The sequence below is a fragment of the Herpailurus yagouaroundi genome, unplaced genomic scaffold (assembly GCF_014898765.1).
Source record: "Herpailurus yagouaroundi ecotype Mexico unplaced genomic scaffold, PumYag 220, whole genome shotgun sequence".
Taxonomy (NCBI): domain Eukaryota; kingdom Metazoa; phylum Chordata; class Mammalia; order Carnivora; family Felidae; genus Herpailurus; species Herpailurus yagouaroundi.
The window spans coordinates 2,120,393-2,141,532 of record NW_024412451.1 but is presented as its reverse complement, the minus strand read 5'-3'; the positions used below and the strand labels follow the sequence as shown (position 1 = coordinate 2,141,532).

The window sequence follows — 21,140 nt, the reverse complement described above, 5'->3', positions numbered from 1 at the left end:
CGGTGCCATGCTCTCTCCCCTGGGCACGACGCTCTGGGACACGCGCTTCAAGACCAGCTCCTCCAGCCCACCGCCCTGAAACCCTGGAGGGCCTCAGACACGCCTGGGGCACAGGCAAGGACTGGGCGCTGGTCTCCCAACGGCTCCTTCTAGTGCCCCTGGCGGACCCCACCCACAAGGCTAGGCCAGCCCCTCCCTGAGCCCTGGCCTCCCGTGGGCCAAAGTGGGTAACGGCAGTGTCCCCACCTGCAGCCACAGGAAGCCGACCGCCCCAGTGCCTGCCTCACAGGAGCGAGGCCAGGCCCAGGCTCACACGGGACTGGCTCTGCAGCAGTGTGCAAGGCTGTCCACCCTGCTCTGATTCTGGTTCCAGGGCTCCAGCATGCTCGCCCTGCCCCCGCATCAGACGTGGGGACACCCACAGAACCCCCCAGTCCTGACCGGGAAAAAAGGGTACGGAGACAGGGTCTGTTGGAGGCGGGTGGATCTGAGTCCCACCTCAGACCAGGGAGGCAACGAGCACGAGTAAAGGCCCCCGGGGCCCATCCCCCTGCTGAGTGACCTCGGGCGAGTGACCATGCCCTCTGTGCCTTCATCTCTCAGGAGGAAGAGGGACCCTAGGCGACCCAGCCGGCAGTCAGCAGGAAGTCCGGGAGCCACGGCGTGCCCAGGCACAGCGAGTGCTCCCTATGGCACAGCTACCAGTGGTCGCCACCACCTACTGTCCCATTTGGATGGTAGAAACTTCTAGAAGGTAACTCTCAACCACGGCAGTACCGTCTTAAGAATGCTAGTGCCCGTTAGTACTGCTGCTTGCACAAGCTGTAGAGCGGGAGGCCCCCCGCCCCCCGCCTGCAGCTCTCCGGGGAAGGAAGCAGTGGCCCACGGGGCTTAGAGGATGAGACTGGGTGACGGAGCCTCCGCCCGGGTCCAAATCCTGGCTCTGCCACGTGGGAGCTGCGTGACTACGGGCAAGCTACCTAACCTCCCTAAGCGTCCACTTCCTCACCCCTAAGCACAGAGGTAACGACAGGCTTCCTTGTGGGGCTGGGGTCATGGGGACTCGGCAAGTACCTAGTGAGGGCACTAAGAACGGTGCCCGGCACCTGGCCAGTCCCCCCTGAAATGCTGGCCATCAGCACTGTTGGCCTTTGGAACCTAGGGGCCTTCTGGGGACAGGGCTGCTGCCTCCCCACCCAGGTGGTCCCCATCCGCACAGCCTTGAGGGGCCTCTCCCACCAAAAAGCTGCTGTGCAGGGCAGCGGGAGTAGCCCTGGGGCTTCCCTGTTCCCAGCCCTGGAGTTCCCCAGCCCCGCTTCCTGGTGGTGCCATCCTGGCTTCTGCCGGCACAGCAGGCCAGCTCCTTCCCCGGTGCCACACCCGCTGGATGGGAGTTTCTGGGCTGGGAGTTTTGGGGCCATTACCCTCCCCAGCTCCTCAGGCCTCTGGAGAGTGGGGCTGAGAGACCCCACGTAGAGGGCGAACCTATGGGGAAGGAGGGAAGGAAGGGGGCAGACCCTAGCCCCCACCGCACACCCTCCTATCCCCAGCCCCTGTGGCCTCTCATCGCCCCAGGGTCCCAACCCTACCGTTCTTGAAGGCCAGGAACTCAAAGACACTGTGGACGATGGACACGATGATGGTGAGCGCCAGCAGGTAGGGGTTGGTCTCTAGGAGGGCAACCTAGGGGTGGGGGGAGATGCCGGTGAGCACCGTTGCGCCCTTGCCCAGGGGTGACCGCTGCGGCATGTTCGTTAGCCAGCCCCACTCCCCTTCCCCTGGGCCCCAGAAGACCGGAGCCCGGGGGCTGCCCCGGGGCAGAGAGAGCACACTGGCCAGCAGGAGAGTGGGTCAGGACGGGCAGGGGGGCACGGAGAGGCGGGCAAGTGCTTTACAGACGGGAGGCGAAGGGGGTGGAGAGACAGTAATGGGGAGAGAGGCAGAGTGACCAAAACACATGAAGGGACAGCTGGGGTGAGGACTGGAAACTCAATACCAGAGACAAGCCCAGGGAGGCACCACTGAGTCTCCAGGTCACGGACACAGGCCAGGAAGAAAGGTGGGAACAACAGACGTTCAAGGACACAGTAAGGGGGAGAAGAGACATGGAGTCGGAGCTCAGGGTCAAAGGGACAGGCCGTGGCGGCGGCGGCGGCGGGGGGGGGGGGGGGGAGGGGAATGCAGGTCCAGACCCAGAAGGCCCAACCAAGCTGACATAAAGGCTGTGACAAGAAGGTCCACAGGAGCCTCGGAGACAGGACCCCCGAGCCAGCCGGGGCCTGCCGCAGGAGGGGGCCCAGGAGACTGTGGAGCTGGGCAGGCAGCTCGGGCCGGAGGTCCTCAGGCTGCCACCTCCCCTCCCCCCTTCCCCTCTCGCTGCCCGGGAAGGTGCTGGAACGCCCCCTGTCCCCTGTCACCTTCACTGAGTCCTGCTCCTCGTCCGACTGCTCATACAGCTCGTCCCCCAGGAAGTTCCAGGGCGACTTGGTGCTCTGGGCGGCATAGAGCTGCCAGCGCCAGAGCGAGAGCGGGCAGAAGGACACGCGGAGCGGCAGGCTGGCCAGGCTCTCGTTGATGGGGTAGTAGTCCTTCTGCAGGTTCCAGTAGTCGTTGAAGTAGATGATGGGGTAGTAGTCACCACTCACGGCGTCAAACTTCACATCTGCGGGCACGTGGGGCAGGGGCGCCTCTTAGCCCGGGATGCAGGCCACCGGCACCCAAGGGGCTGGGGAGAGCCCTCGCACCTCCAAGAACGAAGGCGGCACATCCAGGGGCCTGCAGGGATCTGACGGGGCCCCTCTGACAGGGGACGCTTTTTGGCTACACCACAAGGGGCCAAGGGACTGCCTGACCTCAGCGGAGGGAACAGGGCAGAAAGAGCCAGGCGGACCCCGCCGGAAGGGGACAGCTAGGGCTCAGCTCCAGCCCACGGCTGCCCCATCCATGATTCCAACATATCGGCTTTGTGAAAGAAGTCAGAAATCTGGGTTTTTAAGTGATGCTGTCCCAACCTCAGACGTTGGGTCCAACAGCTCATGAGCCAGGTGAGACTTGCCAGGGGCACGCGGGCGGTCAGTGCCGGGGTCACCAGAAGGTACAGGAAGGAGAGAAGATAAAGGGGAGTGCTGGGGGCAGTGGGGACCAAAACTCTCAGGGAGTGGGGGTGGAAAGACAAGGAAACAGCCCGGGCAAGGGCCCGAGGCAGGTGGGGGCTCACACTGGTCCAGAGGAGGAGGCACGCTGCCCTTCACCCACGGCGTGTGGTCGTCCACGATGTTGATGGTGATGTTGGGGTGCCAGTGGGAGATCACCTCCACGGGCCCATAGTCCTCGGCCCTCTGAGGGGAGACAGAGTGAGGCACGGTTGGGAGAGGGGGCCTCGGAGACCCCTGCCTGCTTTCTCCTGAGGGCTCCCGTGACATTTGAGACAGCAGAACAATAACCATCACGGTGACCACTGGCCAAAGGCTCACCCCAGACGGTTCCCATGCCAGCCTTTACAGAATCCCCCCAACCACCTAACAGAGCAGGAGACCCAGGCCTGAGGTCGTGGATGGGGTCATGTACCAGGCTGCAAAGCCTGGCCTTGTGACAGCACAGATGTGGGACCCACACGCAGCCTTCGGGCTTGGGGACCATCCCTCTCACCAGGGACCAGCTTGTAGAGAAAGGAAGGTCTTGGCGCCCATCACGGGTTAACACCCCAGCACCCCAGCCTGCCAGGCAGTATTCCTGCTAGAGTCACATCATCAGGTGCCTACTCTGTGCCAGGGTGAGTCTGAGCCCTGGGGCCTGGCTGCTTGGGTGTGAATCCGGGCCCTGCCGGGTCCTGACTGTGACACCCCGGCAAGTCTCCTGGTCTGAACATGGGAACAGTGACAGGACCCTCCCGGCGGGGCTGGTGAGAAGCGTCTAAGTACGCGCGTGTTCAGCGGGCAGAACGCTTGCTCCGTAGGTGCTGACTGCTGTATGCTTGCCCGGAGTCCTCCCCAGCCTGAGAGGTAGCTCCGACTCCTTACCCGGTTTCCAGAGAGGAAACTGAGGCACAGAGAGGCGAGGTGGCCCCACCAAGCCCCCACAGCGGCTCAGTGGGAGTGCCACAGGGGAACCCGCGGACGCCGGCTGCTGGGCTGTGAAAGGCCAGGTGCTTCCCCAAGATCTGACAGCTGTGCTCGCGTTTACCTTGATCATTTCTGGATCAGCTTCTGTCTCTCCCGTCAACAGGTTCTTGGTTTTCTGAAATCGCCGGCGCTTGTATTTGTTGATCACTGTTGGGGGGGAGGCGCGGGGGGGCGAGGAAAGAGGGGGGACATGAGACCCGCCGGCGCCGGACACCGGACCTCTGCCCACCAACAGCCGCGCGCTGGCCTCCGGCCCGCAGCGGGCAAGAACAGTGGCCGAGAGCCGCAACTGTCCTCTCAAACCCTGCCGCCCAATCCCCCAACTTCACAGCGACGCCAACATCTGCCATACGGCCCCAGGCAAAGCCCTGGAGTGGCCCTTCTCCAGAATCCGCTCGGTCCGTTCCATCGGCCGCCCCGGGGCCGCCCCCCACCCAGCACGTGCCTCGCATCCAACCACTCCTCCCAGCCCCCTGGTGGCCCGCTCCTGCCCCCATAACCTTCTCTCCACAAGGCAGCGATCCTTTTGAACCAAGGATCAGCTCACGTGCAGCTGCTCCAGAGCCTCCGAAGGCTCCCGCTCCTGGAGCAGGGCGCCTGCCACGCTCACCACGGCCGCACCGACCTCCCGCCTTCGCCCGCCTCACTCCTCTCTCCTCGCACCTGCCAACCCCGGGCCTTCCGAGGTGCCGCTCCATCTCCCCGGCACGCATCCGCCGTGGTCGGAACCTTCCCGCCTGGCTCCTCTGTACCCTTCAGGTCCCTGGTGACATGCTCCCCTTCCACAGGCTTCCCTGCCCACCCCAGCCGCCCTCCACCACTTTTTGCCCCGGCCCCAAGTTCACCTCCCCGTCGGCTGGCTCATCCGCTGCCTCGTCCGGTCTGCCAACCCCAGGACTGACAACTAGTAGAACCCAGAGACACAAACAGAGGGGCTGTGGGACAGTTCTGGAGAAGGCCTGGAGCCACCAATGTGAGAGATACTGAGGGACTGTGAATCCCCAGCCGGCAGTGGACCTCACTTCCCCTTGCAGAGGCCAGGTTGGCTACGGGCTCCCTGCCACCCTGCCCGGAAGACTGCCAAGACTTGCCAGGAAGAGGACGCCGGTGCCCTCCTGAGCTCCGTCTCCCCTCCTCCGCCCTGGCCCTGTACTCTTCAGCTCTTCCTCGTGGGAGCACGATGGCAACCCGCCCCTCCCAGGACTCCCTCCTGCCCGAGGGCCGGGGAGAGAGGGGGAAATGCAAAAGGGAGCAGGCCAAGAGCGGGGGCTCTGGGGTCACATCCCGGCTCCGGCTCCCCGAGGGACTTCCGTGAGCTACATCGCTTCCTTGGGCTTCAGTCCCTCTTCCGGAGAATGGGGTTCAAAGCCCCACCCCTTCTTGGCAGAACCGCTGGGAAGTGGCTCCCTGCTCTACAGGGTCCCTGCCCATCACATTAAACACCAGCCACAGGGCCCAGATCCCTCTCACCGACTTGGAACCAGGGCTCGGGACTCTTGGACTCTATGGATGAGCTCAAGTGTGAAAAGGCTTCTGGGAATTGGCTTTCGGTTTCAGGCCAGAGCCTGCTGCTCTCCCTGTCGGCGTCAACATCACCCACCACTCCTCCCACGTCCATTCATTGGAGACCTTGCCTCCCTCCATGTCCAGGAGGAGCAGGAAACACCCGAGGGTGGGTATCCTGGAGGGAACCTTCCAGGCGGACGTGCCCTGCTGTTCCAGGGAGAGGCTGTCCAGGGAAGGGAGGAGCCGTATCCGGCCTGGCCCCAGAAGGAGAGTGGCTTCGGCTCAGGTGGCATTTTATGATTTGGTGGCACGCAAAATGGCCTATAACATGAGATGGCCCTGCCTTCCGTGGGGGACAAGAGTCCCCTTTTCTCGCAGTTACAGCTCCCGGAACGGCACCAGCCAGTATAGTCAGTGGCCACAGGAGGCTGTGGACACTGATGATGTGGCTGGGCCAGACCGAGATCTGCTGTGAGTGCATAACACACACGAGACTTCAAAAGGTAAGGCGGGGGGCGCCTGGGTGGCTCAGTCGGTTAAGTGTCCAACTTTGGCTCAAGGTCTCACAGTTCATGAATTCGAGCCCCACATCGGACTGTGCTAACGGCTCAGAGCCTGGAGCCTGCTTTGGATTCTGTGTCTCCCTCTCTCTCTGCCCCTCCTCTGTTCGAGCTCTGTCTCTCTCTCAAGAATAAAAACATCAAAACAAAACAAAACAAAAACAAACTTAAGGCAAAGACAAAGATACCTCACCAATTTTCCCCATTGATTCCACACTGAAATGACAACGTGTTGACCTCAATAAAACTATTGCTAACACTAAGTGGCCACTAGAAAACGTAAAGGACTTCTGTGGCTGCTGTTAGCTCTATGACACCATCCTCCTCTGTGCCCTAACTACTGGCCCTCTGGGGACAGAGACAGAGGGGACTTCTCTGATCCCACACTCCCGTTCTTCCCCCTGGACTTGACGTGGGACCAGCTCGAGTCCCTCCAAGCCCCTGCTCCAAGGGGTCCTAGCTGCGAGGCTGGGAAGGGAGGCCCGGAGGGTCCTAGCGGGCTTTTCAGGTCCATGGGCTACAGATGCTGTTTGGCAGACCACGCCAACACGTGTCACGCTGACCACAAACATGACCTTAGCCGCACATTAATACGGATCACGTTTCCCCAAGAGGCAAAACCCCAGAAAATAACACTGGCGTCAGTCGGGGGCAAATGAGAGGCGGGCAAGCCGCCCCCCTCCTGGGCCACGTTCAAGGCAGCCTCCGAGGTGTCCGGCACATCTAACCCGGAGCTCCCAACAAATCCCACTCCCAGGGCCACACCTGTGGAGTCTACCCACGCAAGCCACGCTCCCTCCGCTTGCCTCTGCCTGCACCAGATCCCGCTAGCGGATGCCACACATCATGTTCCACAGACACACGCACACGGCAGAGCTCAGCAACACACGAGGGGACTTCCGCCAATCAGTTCTGGAGACTGAGACAGGGTCATCGACCTTTTGTTTTGCCCAGTACAGGTGACAATGAAAAAATCAGATGGTCCTCTGGGATATTTTTATACCCTCCAAAATTAGCAAAGACCTAACCCGCACGAGGAGACACACATCTATCACTGCCCCACACAAAAACAGCCGGAGGGATCTGAACTCAATCCCCAGGCGCGATGAAGTAAAAGCAAGGTGGGCACACGAGACTCACAAGAAGGGAACGGAACTTCCTGAGGGAGCCATGGAGTTTCTAGATCTGCTGAAGCCCAAGTACAGGTGAGAGAGTCCTACCGGGCGGCCAATCAGGACACGGTGGACTCCAGGACAAAGACACAAAGTGGGAGCAAAAAGACGCCAACCACGACGAAGCTCGTGCAAAATGAGAAGTTGGACCGGAAGGGAAAAATAACTCTGCTCACCATGTGGCTCAGATGCAAACAAGCCACGCCACTGAATATTAACGTAATCAAAATCTTATTCCTGTATTAGGGTTTTCTCTTCCAGAACAGGAAGCGAAGAAAAATGTCTAAAACTGAAAAACCAAGAAACCGCGGCATCACCCGGTTAATCGGGAACTGTGGAGGTTAAGCAAGTAGCCGAAGAACGGCTACCGGAGCTTGAAAGCAGTTGGGGGGGGGGGGGGGGGGGGGGGGGGGCGGGAGGGGGAGAGGTGAAGGGAGACGGGACTTGCGCCATCTTGTTGAATTATTTGGATTTTAAGTCACGTACGCGCAAGAAGAGTTGAAGTTTAAGATGAAGCCCCGGGCAGAGAAAAACCCTGGTCAGACTACGTCGGAAGTCCCAAGTGGCCGGCCCTCCCCCAGGGCTTGTCGGGGTCACTCGGAGTCCCTGGGTTTTATCCAGAGTCGGGATTCTTCTGGTGAACAGCCAGCGCCAGACGGCTGGCCGGCCAGAATGAGGACGGGGAGGGGGGTGCCTCATCCAGCCGCGTGGCCCTCACAGCACACTCACCCGGGAACACCCTGGGAGCCAGGCACCACCCCACAGGACCCCCGAAGGGCGGTGCATTTGCGCAAGACCCGTTCGCGCGGTTACAGACGCCACACAGGAGATGAGCCCCAAGTGTCCTCCCGGCTTCAGCCTGCTTACTCTTTGTTGCTCCCTCACAGACCATTCTGGAACGTCCGCTCCCACCAGGCCTGGCAGCGGGCACAAGCCAGCCCCGCCCTCCCCCTGCCCTCCCCTTCTAGGAAGCCCGTCTGACTTTCAAAAGTCCCTTTCCCTACCTGCTCTCTGACTCCTCCCCCGTCAGCTCCCGGTTGGAGCTGGCCTGCCCACCCCAGCCGCGCCCCCCCCCCCCGCCCCCCGGCTGGGGTTCCTGCCTGCCCTTGTGGGCCTGGCGTTGGGGGGGTCTGCCGCACGGTGGGGGTGCTTACTCCGTGACATGTGGACGGTGGCGAGCCGGCGGTACAGGGCCTTCTGCCGGGGGTCCGGGTGGAAGCCGCTCTTGGTGAAGTAGACGTGGATGTAGATGGAACCGTTCTGCTGGACGCTCTGCAAGGCAGACCAACAGGGGAAAAGGAAAGGCTGAGGCCCCTCTCGGCACCCGGCTCCAGGTCCCTGCTCCGAGGGCTGGCGCGGGCCGGCGTGGCCGGGCGCCCGCGAGCAAGCCACTGATGTCAGACACGCTCAGGCCCGAGCCCCGCCTCGAACGCACCCTGGCTGTGTGACCCTGGGCTCCACCTGGCGGCGCCTCAGCGCCCGGCTGCACGACGCAGACGGCCATCCCTGAGCTTACGAAAGTGCCAAAGTGACCCGAGAGCCCCCGGCGCGGCCACTCGGGCACGGGGCAGCAGCTCAAGAAACGCCAGCAGTTCCAACCCGTCCGGCAGCAAGGCAGGGTCACTGCCACTGGTGACCTCCAAGTTACGCGCGTGTAAGTAACCCACATACACCTGACGCAGCGGTGGTGTCACTGGCCCCATTTTCCAGATGAGGCAAGTGGGCCTCACGAGGAGGGTTATGTGACATGTGGTGAATAAGCGGATCTGAAGCCAGTCTGTGGGCTCCCGTGTGGCTCTGTCACCGTCTGTGTCCCCCCCTTCTCTGCCTGTGCCTGTCTGTCACCTACGATCTCCCCAGGAAGGGGACTACTCTCACTCCCACCTGACGCAGATGAGGAAACCCAAGACGGTGGTCGTGTGCCTGAGGCCCGTCTGCTCCTCAAGCAGAGCTTGGATTAACTTGGCCACACCGTGTCCCCGTCACTTCCCTGCCTTTTAAGCCCACCTCTGTGTTAATTATGTTTTGTGTATTTTTATTGTTCCAACATCTTGGGGAGGGGGGGGTCTCCCCTGGCTGGGGAGAGGCCGCCCCTCCCAGGGCTACTAATTCCTAGAGACAAACAACTCACCTGCCCATCCAAGCCCACACTCCTGCCCACTCCCCTGATCTGCCCAATCTCATACCCCAAGCTGCCCTGAATCACCCAGCACCAGGTCCACACCGCTGGAGACCACCCCTCCAGCCCAGAGCCCACCAAACTAGCCAATCCTAAGCTGCTTCCCTTGACTGCCTTGCTTTTCTCGTGGAAAATCCGGCAAAGGCTCCTCACCAAACCCGGTGCTTCCCCTGCGGCCCTGAGTGGGAAATGCATGTAGTAACTCAAAATCAGGCACAAGCGAGCCACCTCCCCCCACCACAAAGAAGCTGGGAAGGAGGGTTAGACTGGACGCTGCGGAGCAGCTCTCACCACCCAACCTGCGGCCCCCTCGGCCTTCCTGGGGTCTCATGGCAAGGACGAGGACGGGGCCGGGGGCTGGGCCTGAGGTCTCGGCCGAGCCACTCCTCTGCAAGCTACCCTACCTGCCTCGGAAAGACTGTGCACGCACCCTACTTCCGGGCACCAAGCCAGAGCAGACATCACTCCCCCCCCCCCCCCCCCCCCCGACCCAGGGGCTGAGGAGAAGACCTGCTGGGGAGAAATGAAAGACAGGGCAGCCCCAGAGAGATGTCCCCACCCACTGGTCCACCGATCCATTACTTTCACTGACACGCGTAGTCACTGAGGTATCGGCCCCACGCTGTGCAGGGCTGGGGACACAGTGGTGACCAAACCAGCCCTGGGAGGGACAACCCAGAGCGGGCAGGCTTGGATGCAGAAGTCCAGAGAAGGCCAGCTGCCCGAGCCTGAGCGTCAAGGAAGGCTCCCCGGGGGAGACCGATGCGGACCTGTGGCTGCCGGAGTCCAGAGCCAGACGGCCTGAGCTCGAATCGCTCACGAGCTGTCTGACCTTGTAAGTCACCTAAGCTCTCTCTCTACCCTAGAGGTAGCTGGGAGGATCCCAGACCAATTTCAACCCACCCACATTTTTCAGATGGGGAGGCCAAGGAAGGCCCAGAGACCTCGGGGACCTCCCTGTGGTCACACAGCGTGAGAACGGAGGGCGGCGCCCGGCCTGGAGCCTGCACTCGGCGGCGGGACCGGGAGTCGGAAGGAACCGGGAGCTGCCCCCACCTGCGGGATGTCGAGCTCGGCGAAGTGCTCGTAGCAGCCGTCCGAGTTCTCGCCGCTGGTCCAGTCGCCATACACGAGGTCGTGCTGCTCCCAGAAGAGCGCCGACGTGGCGTTGAAGTCTGTAAAGTGCTCGTGCTCGGAGATGTACACGTGCAGGTTCTGTGGGGGGGGCGGGCGGGGAGGGGGCTCAGGGCTGCTGCCGAGCCTCTGAAGGCGGGGGATAAAGAGCTGGCAGCACACTGATACCCCCGGTGTTGCAGAGGGAGAGGAAAGGGGGCAGGTGACGAACGGCAGCTGCTAGAATAAATGTTCTTTTTTCTCAACCCTCCCCCGCCACCATGTCTGTCTTGCTCCGAGCCTGTGGCATCCATGAGCAAGAAACAGCCAAAGAACGGCCAGCCTGCCACTTAGAATCTGGGGGCAGTGCCTGACTGGCTTGGCCGGCCAGCGATGGGAGTGAGTTTGAGGCCCACTTGAAAGAAAGAAAGAAGGAAGGAAGGAAGGAAGGAAGGAAGGAAGGAAGGAAGGAAGGAAGGAAGGAAAGAAAGAAAGAAAGAAAGAAAGAAAGAAAGAAAGAAAGAAAGAAAGAAAGAAAGAATGAATGAATGAATTTGGGGTCAGAAGGGATCAAAGTCTCCGGAATTATCTTCTCCCTTCTCAATCTCTTACAGCCTTCTTGATCAGAGCTCTGCAGGCTTGTGAATACAGCACAGTCCGAGCGGCAAGAGGGTTAGCTGGTCCCTGAAAACACCAGGGAAGTGGACAAACCAGGCCTCGGAGAGCGCCCTCCCTTCACAAGTCCCCATGGCCATCTTTGTCCAGAGCCCCAGAGGCCCACTGATAAAGCGCATCTGAGCAGCGGGCACCCGCTAACCAGAACTCTGTGTAGTCGGGGACCCCAGAGCTGCGGGGAAGCGCAAAGGCGGGAGGAGTCTGGGTTACCAGGGTCTGAGCACTGGCTGCGGGTGCTCCCGAACCCCGGCCACTCGGGATCCTGCAGGACGCGTGTCCCTCGTCCCCCTCTGCCGGGCTCCTTGCTCTCTCCCTCCCGTTTCTTTCCAACTCGTCCCCTGCACACCTCTCTTCGCAATTCTGAAACCTAAGCAGACTTTTGAAATACGTACAGGCCCTGTTAAAAGCGTTTGCGAACAACTGCGTGAAACCTCTGATGTCTCTCTTCCCCACAAAACCAGAATTTACTCTTTCCTTAAGCGTGTTGCTAGACTGACACAGGTCTCATGGGCTGAGAATGGACCCGGAGCTCCTCAAGCCCAGACCCGTGCGCGGCCGACAGTGACCAGGGACCTGTCTGTCCCAACTGCTCACGCCCCTCCCTCACACCCTCCCCCACACCGTCATCTCCCGAATCTGGCCTCCCAGACGGCGGTTACCATTAAAGTGTCTTTGGGGAACAGGTTGCGGCTGGCGACGCGCGGGGCTCCTCCGGGGCCCGCCTGGTCCTGAGGGGCCGGCCCTCGGCGGAACCAGCTGCTGATGACCCAGATGATGAAGATCCTGAGGAGGCAAGCAGGACAGGTGGTGAGTCCCAAGCCTCTTCTTTGCAACGTGGGTCTGCCTGACCTCCTCCAGACTCAGCACGGGCTAGGTAGGGCCTGACCCGGGGCAGGTGGCGGAGCAGGGAGGGCCCCTGAGAAGGCAGCCCCTGGGCTGCTGGGAAGACAAGATGCCCCCAGAGGCCGTATCTGGGGTGCTGCCCATGTTTCCCAAAAGGCCCTGGTGGCTGCAGGGCTGCGAGGGCTTGGACCTTCTAACCTCAGACCTAGGAAACCTAACACGCCAGGCCCCTGGGATCCCAAAGTGAGAGGACCCTAAGAATCTAGAACCTCAGCATTTTGGAGGCACGGCACCTTTGAGAGCCACATTTTAGAACTTCAAGTCAACTGAAGTACTTGAGAAGCAGACAATGAGTCAAGGGTTAGTCCCAAGTTTTTTTGGGCTAGGCGATTCAGGCCAACAGTGCGGTTGGAAACAACTTGGAAAAGATTAGTAAAAATTAACATACTAAGAACATATCAATGCTGGTTTTCTATACATAATTATGTATCTTGATGTAGCAAAGATATATTCTGCTCGTGGTTCTCTTATGTATGTTTTTTTTATCAAGTTTATGTACGAATATATGTAAATACATACTCTTTTTTTAAGCTTTAATTATTTATTCATTTAAATAATCTCTGCACCCAACGTGGGGCTTGAACCCACAACCCCGAGATCAAGAGTTACAATCTCCACTGCCTGAGGTAGCCCCTGTAAATACATTTTCTTAAAAACACTGAAGAATATATCCAAGGGATACAGGTGTGCTGTTTTTTTTTTGTTTGTTTTATTTTTTAATGTTTATTTTTGAGAGAGACAGAGACAGAATGCGAGTGGGTTAGGGGCGGAGAGAGAGGGAGACACAGAATCCGAAACAGGCTCCAGGCCCTGAGCTGTCAGCACAGAGCCCGACGCAGGGCTCGAACTCACGAGCTGTGAGATCATGACCTGAGCCAAAGTCGACGCTCAACCGACTGAGCCACCCAGGTGCCCCCAGGTGCGCTGTTTCAAAGGGACACATGCACCCCATGTCTATAGCAGCACTATCAACAATAGCCAAAGTCTGGAAAGAGCCCAAATGTCCATCGATGGATGAATGGATAAAGAAGGTGTGGTCTATATATACAGTGGAGTATTACTCGGCAATCAGAAAGAATGAAATCTTGCCATTTGCAACTATGTGGATGGAGCTGGAGGGTATTATGCTAAGTGAAATTAGTCAGAGAAAGACAAAAATCATATGACTTCACTCACACGAGGACTTTAAGAGACAAAACAGATGAACACAAGGGAAGGGAAACAAAAATAATATAAAAACAGGGAGGGGGACAAAACAGAAGAGACTCATAAATATGGGGAACAAACTGAGGGTTGCTGGAGGGGTTGTGGGAGGGGGGGATGGGCTAAATGGGGGAGGGGCACTAAGGAATCTACTCCTGAAATCATTGTTGCACTAGATGCTAACTAATTTGGATGCAAATTAAAAAAAAAAAAAAATTAAATTAAAAACAAAAACACACTGAAGAATGAACAAGACTATAGATTTACCAGGCAAAAACTGAAGGGAAGACTGGAAACAAGACAAATGAAACACTACCAGAAGCTTCTTTTTATATCTGAGGACACTTGCCTGGTATTCTGGTGGGTAACAGAAATGCTAGCTAAGACCCACACCGGGTAACCAGAGACCTACCACATGAGAAACTAAGACCCCACAGGGCCCCGCACCCAGGACCCAGGAGGCAGGTGAGGCCGAGCCCTCCTCAGGAATCACCTGGTGCAAAGAGACCTCGGATGGTTGATGCCCCCAGCAGCCAGCGGATGGACAGCATGTCCTCCTAGAGAAAATATGTTCATCCTAGGTCTGAAATTATTCCTACAAATAATTCTGAGATGCTCACAACAACTTAACTCTGATGTTGCAGAATCTGTTACAAAAACCCTCAAAATTTGAGGGCACCTAGGTGGCTCAGTCGATTAAGCATCCGACTTCGGCTCAGGTCGTGATCTCGCGGTTTGTGAGTTCGAGCCCCACGTTGGACTCTGTGCTGACAGCTCGGAGCCTGGGGCCTGCTTCGGATTCTGTGTCTCCCTCTCTCTCTCTGCCCCTCCACTGCTCAGGGTCTACCTCTCTGTCTCTCAATAATAAACAGTCAAAAAACATTAAAAAAAAAAAAAAAACCTCAAAATTTGTATCAAGAGAGCTTTATTTTTTTAATGTTTATTTTTGAGAGACAGAGAGAGCATGAGCAGGGGAGGGGGAGCGAGAGAGGGAGACACAGAATCCCAAGCAAGCTCCAGGCTCTGAGCTGTCAGCCCAGAGCCGGACGCAGAGCTCGAACCCATAAACCGTGAGATCACGACCTGAGCCGAAGCCGGACGCTTGACCAACTGAGCCACCCAGGGGCCCCAAGAGAACTTTCAAAGTACCATGCTGGCAGCACGTGACTCTTGACCTCGGGGTCATGAGTTTGAGCCTCACGTGGGGGACAGAGTTTACTTTGAGGCAGAAGTACTGTATATTCAGTAACACGACAGAGAAAACAGAAACAAAACCAAAACGACACGAAAACAAATACGCTGGCGTCCTATTTTCAATTCACAAAACTGAATAAACGCAGTATTACACAGCCTTAGAATCAGCATTGACTTCGCAGTATTTCCAGGACATACTATTAAAAGAGAAAGGTTGGGGCGCCTGGGTGGCGCAGTCGGTTAAGTGTCCGACTTCAGCCAGGTCACGATCTCGCGGTCCGTGAGTTCGAGCCCTGCGTCGGGCTCTGGGCTGATGGCTCAGAGCCTGGAGCCTGTTTCCGATTCTGTGTCTCCCTCTCTCTCTGCCCCTCCCCCGTTCATGCTCTGTCTCTCTCTGTCCCAAAAATAAAGGTTGAAAAAAAAATAAATAAATAAAAGAAAAAGGCGAGGGGAGCCTGGGTGGCTCGGTTGGTTAAGCATCTGACTCTCGATCTCAGCTCAGGTCGTGATCTCACGGTTCATGGGTTCGAGCCCCAAGTTGGGATCAGTGCTGACAGCACAGAGCCTACTTGGATTCTCTCTCCCTCTCTCTCTGCCCCTCCACCGCTCACGCAAGTGTGTGCTTTCCCAAATAAATAAACATTAAAAAAAAAATTTTTGTTTAGATAAAAGAGCGAGGCAAGTATGGAAAGAAAGGAAGAGAAGGAAAGTATGTAGAATAGGACTCCAATTTTGTATAATAAACATGTTAAAAAACAACACATCTGAGGGGGAGGAAGGAATGGGAGTTAGTGTTTAATGGGTACAGTGTTTCAGTTGGGGAAGACGAAAAAGTTCTAAAGGGGCACCTGCCTGGCTTGGTCAGAAAACCATGGAACTCTTTATCTTAGGATTGTGAGTTCTAGCCCCACATTGGGTGTAGAGATTACTTAAAAAACAAACAAACGAAACACAAAAAAACTCAAAACCACACAGAGAGAGAGAGAGGTATGAAATGATACACATCAGACTTTCAAATGGATTTCCTGGTTTGGGAGAGTAGGGGGAAGGTATACAAAAACAATAGGCCACAAGACACAATACTGCCTTAAAAATCCTAAATAAAAAAAACCAGGGGCACTTGGCTGGCTCAGTCAGTGGAGTATGCGACTCCTGATCTCGGGGGGTTGCGAGTTCAAGCCCCAGTTGGGAGAAGAACCTACTTAAAACAACAAAACATGGGGCGCCTGGGTGGCGCAGTCGGTTAAGCGTCCGACTTCAGCCAGGTCACGATCTCGCGGTCCGGGAGTTCGAGCCCCACGTCGGGCTCTGGGCTGACGGCTCGGAGCCTGGAGCCTGTTTCCGATTCTGTGTCTCCCTCTCTCTCTGCCCCTCCCCCATTCATGCTCTGTCTCTCTCTGTCCCAAAAATAAATAAAACGTTGAAACAAAACAAAACAAAACAAACAAACAAAAAAACCCCAGCATTTATACGAATCAACATGTAAAAGGATCACCACCAATAGAGTAATGATGACTGATGGTTATCCTTAGGGGATTTTTACTTTCTTCTTAAGGCTTTTTGTTTTGAATATTTTTTTGTTTTGAATTTTTTTTAATGTTTATTTATTTTTGAGAGAGAGACAGAATGTGAGCAGGGGAGGGGCAGAGAGAGAGGGAGACACAGAATCCGAAGCAGGCTCCAGGCTCTGCCCTGTCAGCACAGAGGCCAAAGCGGGGCTCAAACCCATGAACCGTGAGATCATGACCTGAGCTGAAGTCAACCGCTTAACCGACTGAGCCACCCAGGCGCTCCTCTTTTTTTGTCTTTTAATGAACAAAAGAAAAGCCCCAAAGAAAATTGTAACAGATTGCTAGATGTTTCCCAATATCTGTCTTCCCCTTTTGTCTCAAAAAGAGAACTCCTAAATAAAGACTACAATTCCAGCCTCGCTAACAGCTAGCAATGGAGAGAAGGTGAAGTCCTGGCCAATAAAATGTAAACACCGCGTATTGTGCTGGGCTTTGGAGGAGTGTCCTTAAAGGGAAAGAATAGGCCTCCTTGATTTCTGCTTCCCTCCTAGAATGTGGATGTGATGGCTGGATCTTCAGCAGCCATCTTGGGCCATGCAGACAAGGGGCAAAACCTATTGACGGTAGAAAAAAGGCAGGAAGGAATCTGGGTTGCAGAAGATGACAGAATCCTGGTTTTCCTATGTCTGGAATAGTACATGAGAGAGAAATAAACAACTTCTAAAAAAACTTGTGTTAATTCAGGTCTCTCAGACACCTGCTGCTGTGTAATTATTAAATGAGACAGGAACTTATTAATTACAGGTATGAAAAGCAATATAGCAGAGGTTAAGGGCTCAGCCTCTACTTTGCAATACCCGGACCTGAAGCCCAGCTCTGCCTCTTACCAACTGTGTGACCTCAGGCAAGACTTAACCTCTCCAGGCCTCTGTCTCCTCAACAGTTAAAATGGGGATAATAACACTACCTACCTTGTAGGGTTGTTTATAAGCATTAAATGCATGAATATAGCTCTGTACCCGTATCCGTCTATAAGTACGTATGCATACACACCCATGATATATATACGTCACCTAGAATGAAGCCTGATACACAGCCAGTAAGTACTTTAAAAGTGTCAGATGTTATTAGTTTCATCATAGGAAAAAGGCAGACAAAACTCTTTGGAATGGAAAACTACTACCAGGGAATCTCAGCGTGGGTGGGCCCCAAACCACACGGAAGGGCATGATTGGGCAGAGAGGCTTGTCTTTGCCTGTAGCAGCTATGGAGCCCTGGGGTCTGGGGTCTCAGGGGCGATGGCCCAGCTGAGCCATCTGTTGCCTCCGCAAGAAGTCCCTGACGCACACGGCTGAGGAAGGTCTGGAACTGGCGATCTCTGGGGAACCCTCCGCCTCCAAGAGAGGATCCCATTCTGGTTAATTACGCCGAGGGAGCGTGTGGGAGCAGGGATGCCCACCAGCAGCTCTGCCCTGGCTTAGTGTGGCCTCAGGAGTCCCACCCCTCCTCTGGGCTCCTGGAGGAAGCCCCACGTGTAAAAGGAGGTAGACTGGACCAGACGTTTTTGGAGAACTCCAGATCCCTCGTCTCCTGAACAGCACCTGTGTGTACCTGTACACCCACAGTTTTGTGGGTCCTCTCAGACGGCTCGTGGACACACCCCTCCATCCACACATCCCAGGCCAGGAAGTCCTACCCTACAACAACAGGCCTGGAGGGGACTGGCGTTCACCTGATGCTTTTCAGCCTACCGGAGTAAGCAAATAAAAGAGACAGTAAATCTTCTCTCCCACCCCACGTCAGTATCCTGCATTCACGGGTTCAGAAGAGTGTTAAATACATGAAAAGTCAAATAATGAAAACTCTCCACCCCATCCATCTATCCACACAGTGCCCATCCCATCCCATCCCCCACTCCAAGTAACCACTGGCATCATGTGGGGACGCGCTGAAAACTGGACTCCACTCTCCCCAAAAAACTCCATTCTTATGCCATCTGCTCGGAGCTTTGAAGAATTCACGGGCCCCTGAAAACAAACCCTGGACCCCACCTTAAGAATTCCAGTTGAGGGGCACCTGGGTGGCGCAGCTGGCCAAGCGTCTGACTTCGGCTCAGGTCATGATCTCACCGTTCGGGAGTTCAAGCCCCACATCGGGCCCTGTGCTGACAGCTCGGAGCCTGACACCTGCTTGGGATTCTGTGTCTCCCTCTCTCTCTCTCTGCCCCTCTCCTGCTTGCTCTCTGTTTCTCTCTCTCTCCCTCAAAAATAAATAAACATTAAAAAAAAAAAAAAAAAAAGAATTCCAGGCGACATGGTCTCCAGGCACCCACCCCGGCTAACGTTTGGTGCTGCCTGGTTCTAAGGAAGGAAATGAGCCTAAGCTATGACCATATTAAAAAATGTCTATCTGAAGGGGAAGCGGCCGTATGCACTGATGTGGGAAGATTCTAAGATATGTTGTTAATGAAAAAAATCAAGGTGCCGAACTGGGGAAAATAGGCTACTCTTATGTAAAAGTGAAGGGAAAGATAAAAATAATCTTTATTCACAGCTGCTTGGAGCACGCAATAAGGAAGATGGTACGGAAGAAAATTCTAGGTCCTAACTGGACCCGGTGGGGAAGAGTGGAATGGAGAAGGAATGGAGGGAACAGAGGCCGCGGTGGAAGAGGTTTGGGTGCGTGTCAGGGATGGCGCCCAAGTGTCTGGGCGGAACAGTGGGGAATTTCCTTCCTGCAGAGCCTCTCCGCATCCTGGGTGACATCCTCGGAAGACACTAGGCAGGCAGGCCTGTCCCACACCCAAGTGTGACTGGTGACTGTCTGGGATTGTGGGCTGCTTTTTTTTTTTTTTTAAGCTGCTTCTCTTTATATTATCTCAGTTTTTTAACCCTCAGAAACAAAAGCAACCCTGGCCAATTCTGAGCGGGTGCCAGCTCCCACTGTCTCCAGGTGACACAGACCTCTTGGCACCCTGTCATGACCTGCGAACTGTCAGGATTCCCTCCTCTGAGACGGAAACTCAGGCACGAGAAGGTATTTCGGCCAGCGGAGGCACACGGCAGGGAGGCGGGGGGGCCGAGGTGTTGGAGGGGACCTGCCCCCCTCCACGTTTCAGCAGCCGAGCCTCTGGTTTGGACAAGCAGTCCGTTCCCCATTTTCCTCTATTTTGAACAACTGTCTATGAGCATCTTCACATAGCGTCACCTCAGGCAAACCGCAGGTGTGCGTTTATAGGACGGCCACCAATCCTAACACACTTCTGTGTGACTTTCCTCTCTCTATGCATCTGTACTGTTTGAATTTGCTTTCTACAGGAAGCGTGTATTACTAATGAGTTTCGAGGGGAAAACGAGGATGACGGGATGGAGGAGACAAGCAGCTAACCCACCCCAACCACCTTCGCCCCCCAGGAACAGAACCCCAGCTTTCCGCGGGGCGCTCGGTTTCCCAGAAGAAAGATCACATTTCCCAGGCTCCCTTGCAGCAGGCCACAGCCCCATAAGGACGTACTGGCCAAGGGGAGGACTGTTTTAAACAACTCTGCTACGCAAGGATGTGGCGAAAGGAACCCTCGCGCGCTGCTGATGAGAATGCAAACTGGTGCAGCCACTGTGGAAAACAGTATGAACTGCCCGACGATCCAGGAACTGCACTAGTGAGTATATACCTCCAAAATACAAATACGTTAATTCAAGGGGATACATGCACCCCGATGTCATAGCAGCATTGTTTATACTAGCCAAATTAGGGAAGCAGCCCACGCGTCCATTAACAGGTAAGTGGATAAAGATGAGATACACACACACACACACACACACACACACACGTAAACAGATTCTTATCCAGACATAAAAAAGAACGAAATCTTGCCGTTTGCAGTGACATGGAGCTATAGGTTATAATACTAAGCAAAGTTAAGTCAGAGAAGGGCAAATACCATAAGACTTCACTCATATGTGGAATTTAAGAAACAAAACAAGGGGCGCCTGGGTGGCTCAGTCAGTTAAGTGGCCGACTTCGGCTCAGGTCATGATCTCGCTGTTCGTGAGTTCGAGCCCCGCGTCGGGCTCTGTGCTGACAGCTCGGAGCCTGGAGCCTGCTTCGGATTCTGTGTCTCCCTCTCTCTCTGACCCTCCCCCATTCATGCTGTGTCTCTCTATCTCAAAAATAAATAAATGATAAAAAAAAAAAAAGAAACAAAATAAACGAGTAAGAAGGAGAAAAAAAAAAGAGACAGAGAGATAAACCAAGAAAGAGAGTCTTAACTCTAGAGAACAAACTGATGGGGAAGTGGGTGGGGGAAGGGGGAAACAGGTGATGAGGACTAAGGAGTGCATTTGATGCGATGAGCTGCGGGTGATGTATTAAGTCTGGAATCACTGTATCGTACACCTAAAGACAATATTACATTGTATGTTACCTATACCCCAATTCAAATAAAACCTTATTAACAGGGGCACCTCGGTGGCTCAGTCGGTTGAGCATCCAACTTCGGCTCAGGTCATGATCTCGAGGTTCACGAGTTTGAGCCCCACGTGGGGCTCTGTGCCGACAGCTCAGAGCCTGGAGCCTGCTTTGGATTCTGTGCCTCCCTCTCTCTTTGCCCCTCCCCCACGCGCGCTCTCTCTCTCTCTCTCTCTCTCTCTCTCAAAAATAAATAAACATTAGGGGTGCCTGGGTGGCTCAGCTGGTTGAGCATCTGACTTCGGCTTGGGTCATGATCTCACGGTTCGTGAGTTCGAGCCCCGCATCAGGCTCTGTGCTGACAGCTCAGAGCCTGGAGCCTGCTTCAAATTCTGTCTCTCTCTCTCTGTCTCTCTCTCTCTCTGCCCCTCCCCCACTCACACTCTGTCTCTCTCTCTCTCTCTCTCTCTCAAAAATAAATAGAAACATTAAAAAAAATTTTTTTAAACCTAATAACAAATTAAATAAACAACTCTGCCACGGAATTTCTTTTTTTTTTTTTTTCAACATTTATTTATTTTTGGGACAGAGAGAGA

The 21,140-nt window shown here is 55.5% G+C and overlaps 1 protein-coding gene across 1 annotated transcript in view; it reads right to left on the bottom strand.

Annotated features, from left to right (window-relative positions):
* Window positions 1-1,548: 1,548 nt before the first annotated feature.
* Window positions 1,549-21,140, bottom strand: part of CLPTM1 (CLPTM1 regulator of GABA type A receptor forward trafficking) — a 27,974-nt gene continuing 8,382 nt past the window's right edge. The window contains exons 3-9 of the mRNA XM_040457361.1: window positions 11,986-12,109; window positions 10,595-10,753; window positions 8,514-8,631; window positions 4,183-4,268; window positions 3,218-3,338; window positions 2,418-2,662; window positions 1,549-1,683 (exon numbers count right to left, since the gene is read on the bottom strand). Of these exons, the coding sequence (XP_040313295.1) occupies window positions 1,564-1,683; window positions 2,418-2,662; window positions 3,218-3,338; window positions 4,183-4,268; window positions 8,514-8,631; window positions 10,595-10,753; window positions 11,986-12,109 (973 nt within the window). The 3' untranslated portion in view covers window positions 1,549-1,563. The remainder of the gene's footprint in view (window positions 1,684-2,417; window positions 2,663-3,217; window positions 3,339-4,182; window positions 4,269-8,513; window positions 8,632-10,594; window positions 10,754-11,985; window positions 12,110-21,140) is intronic.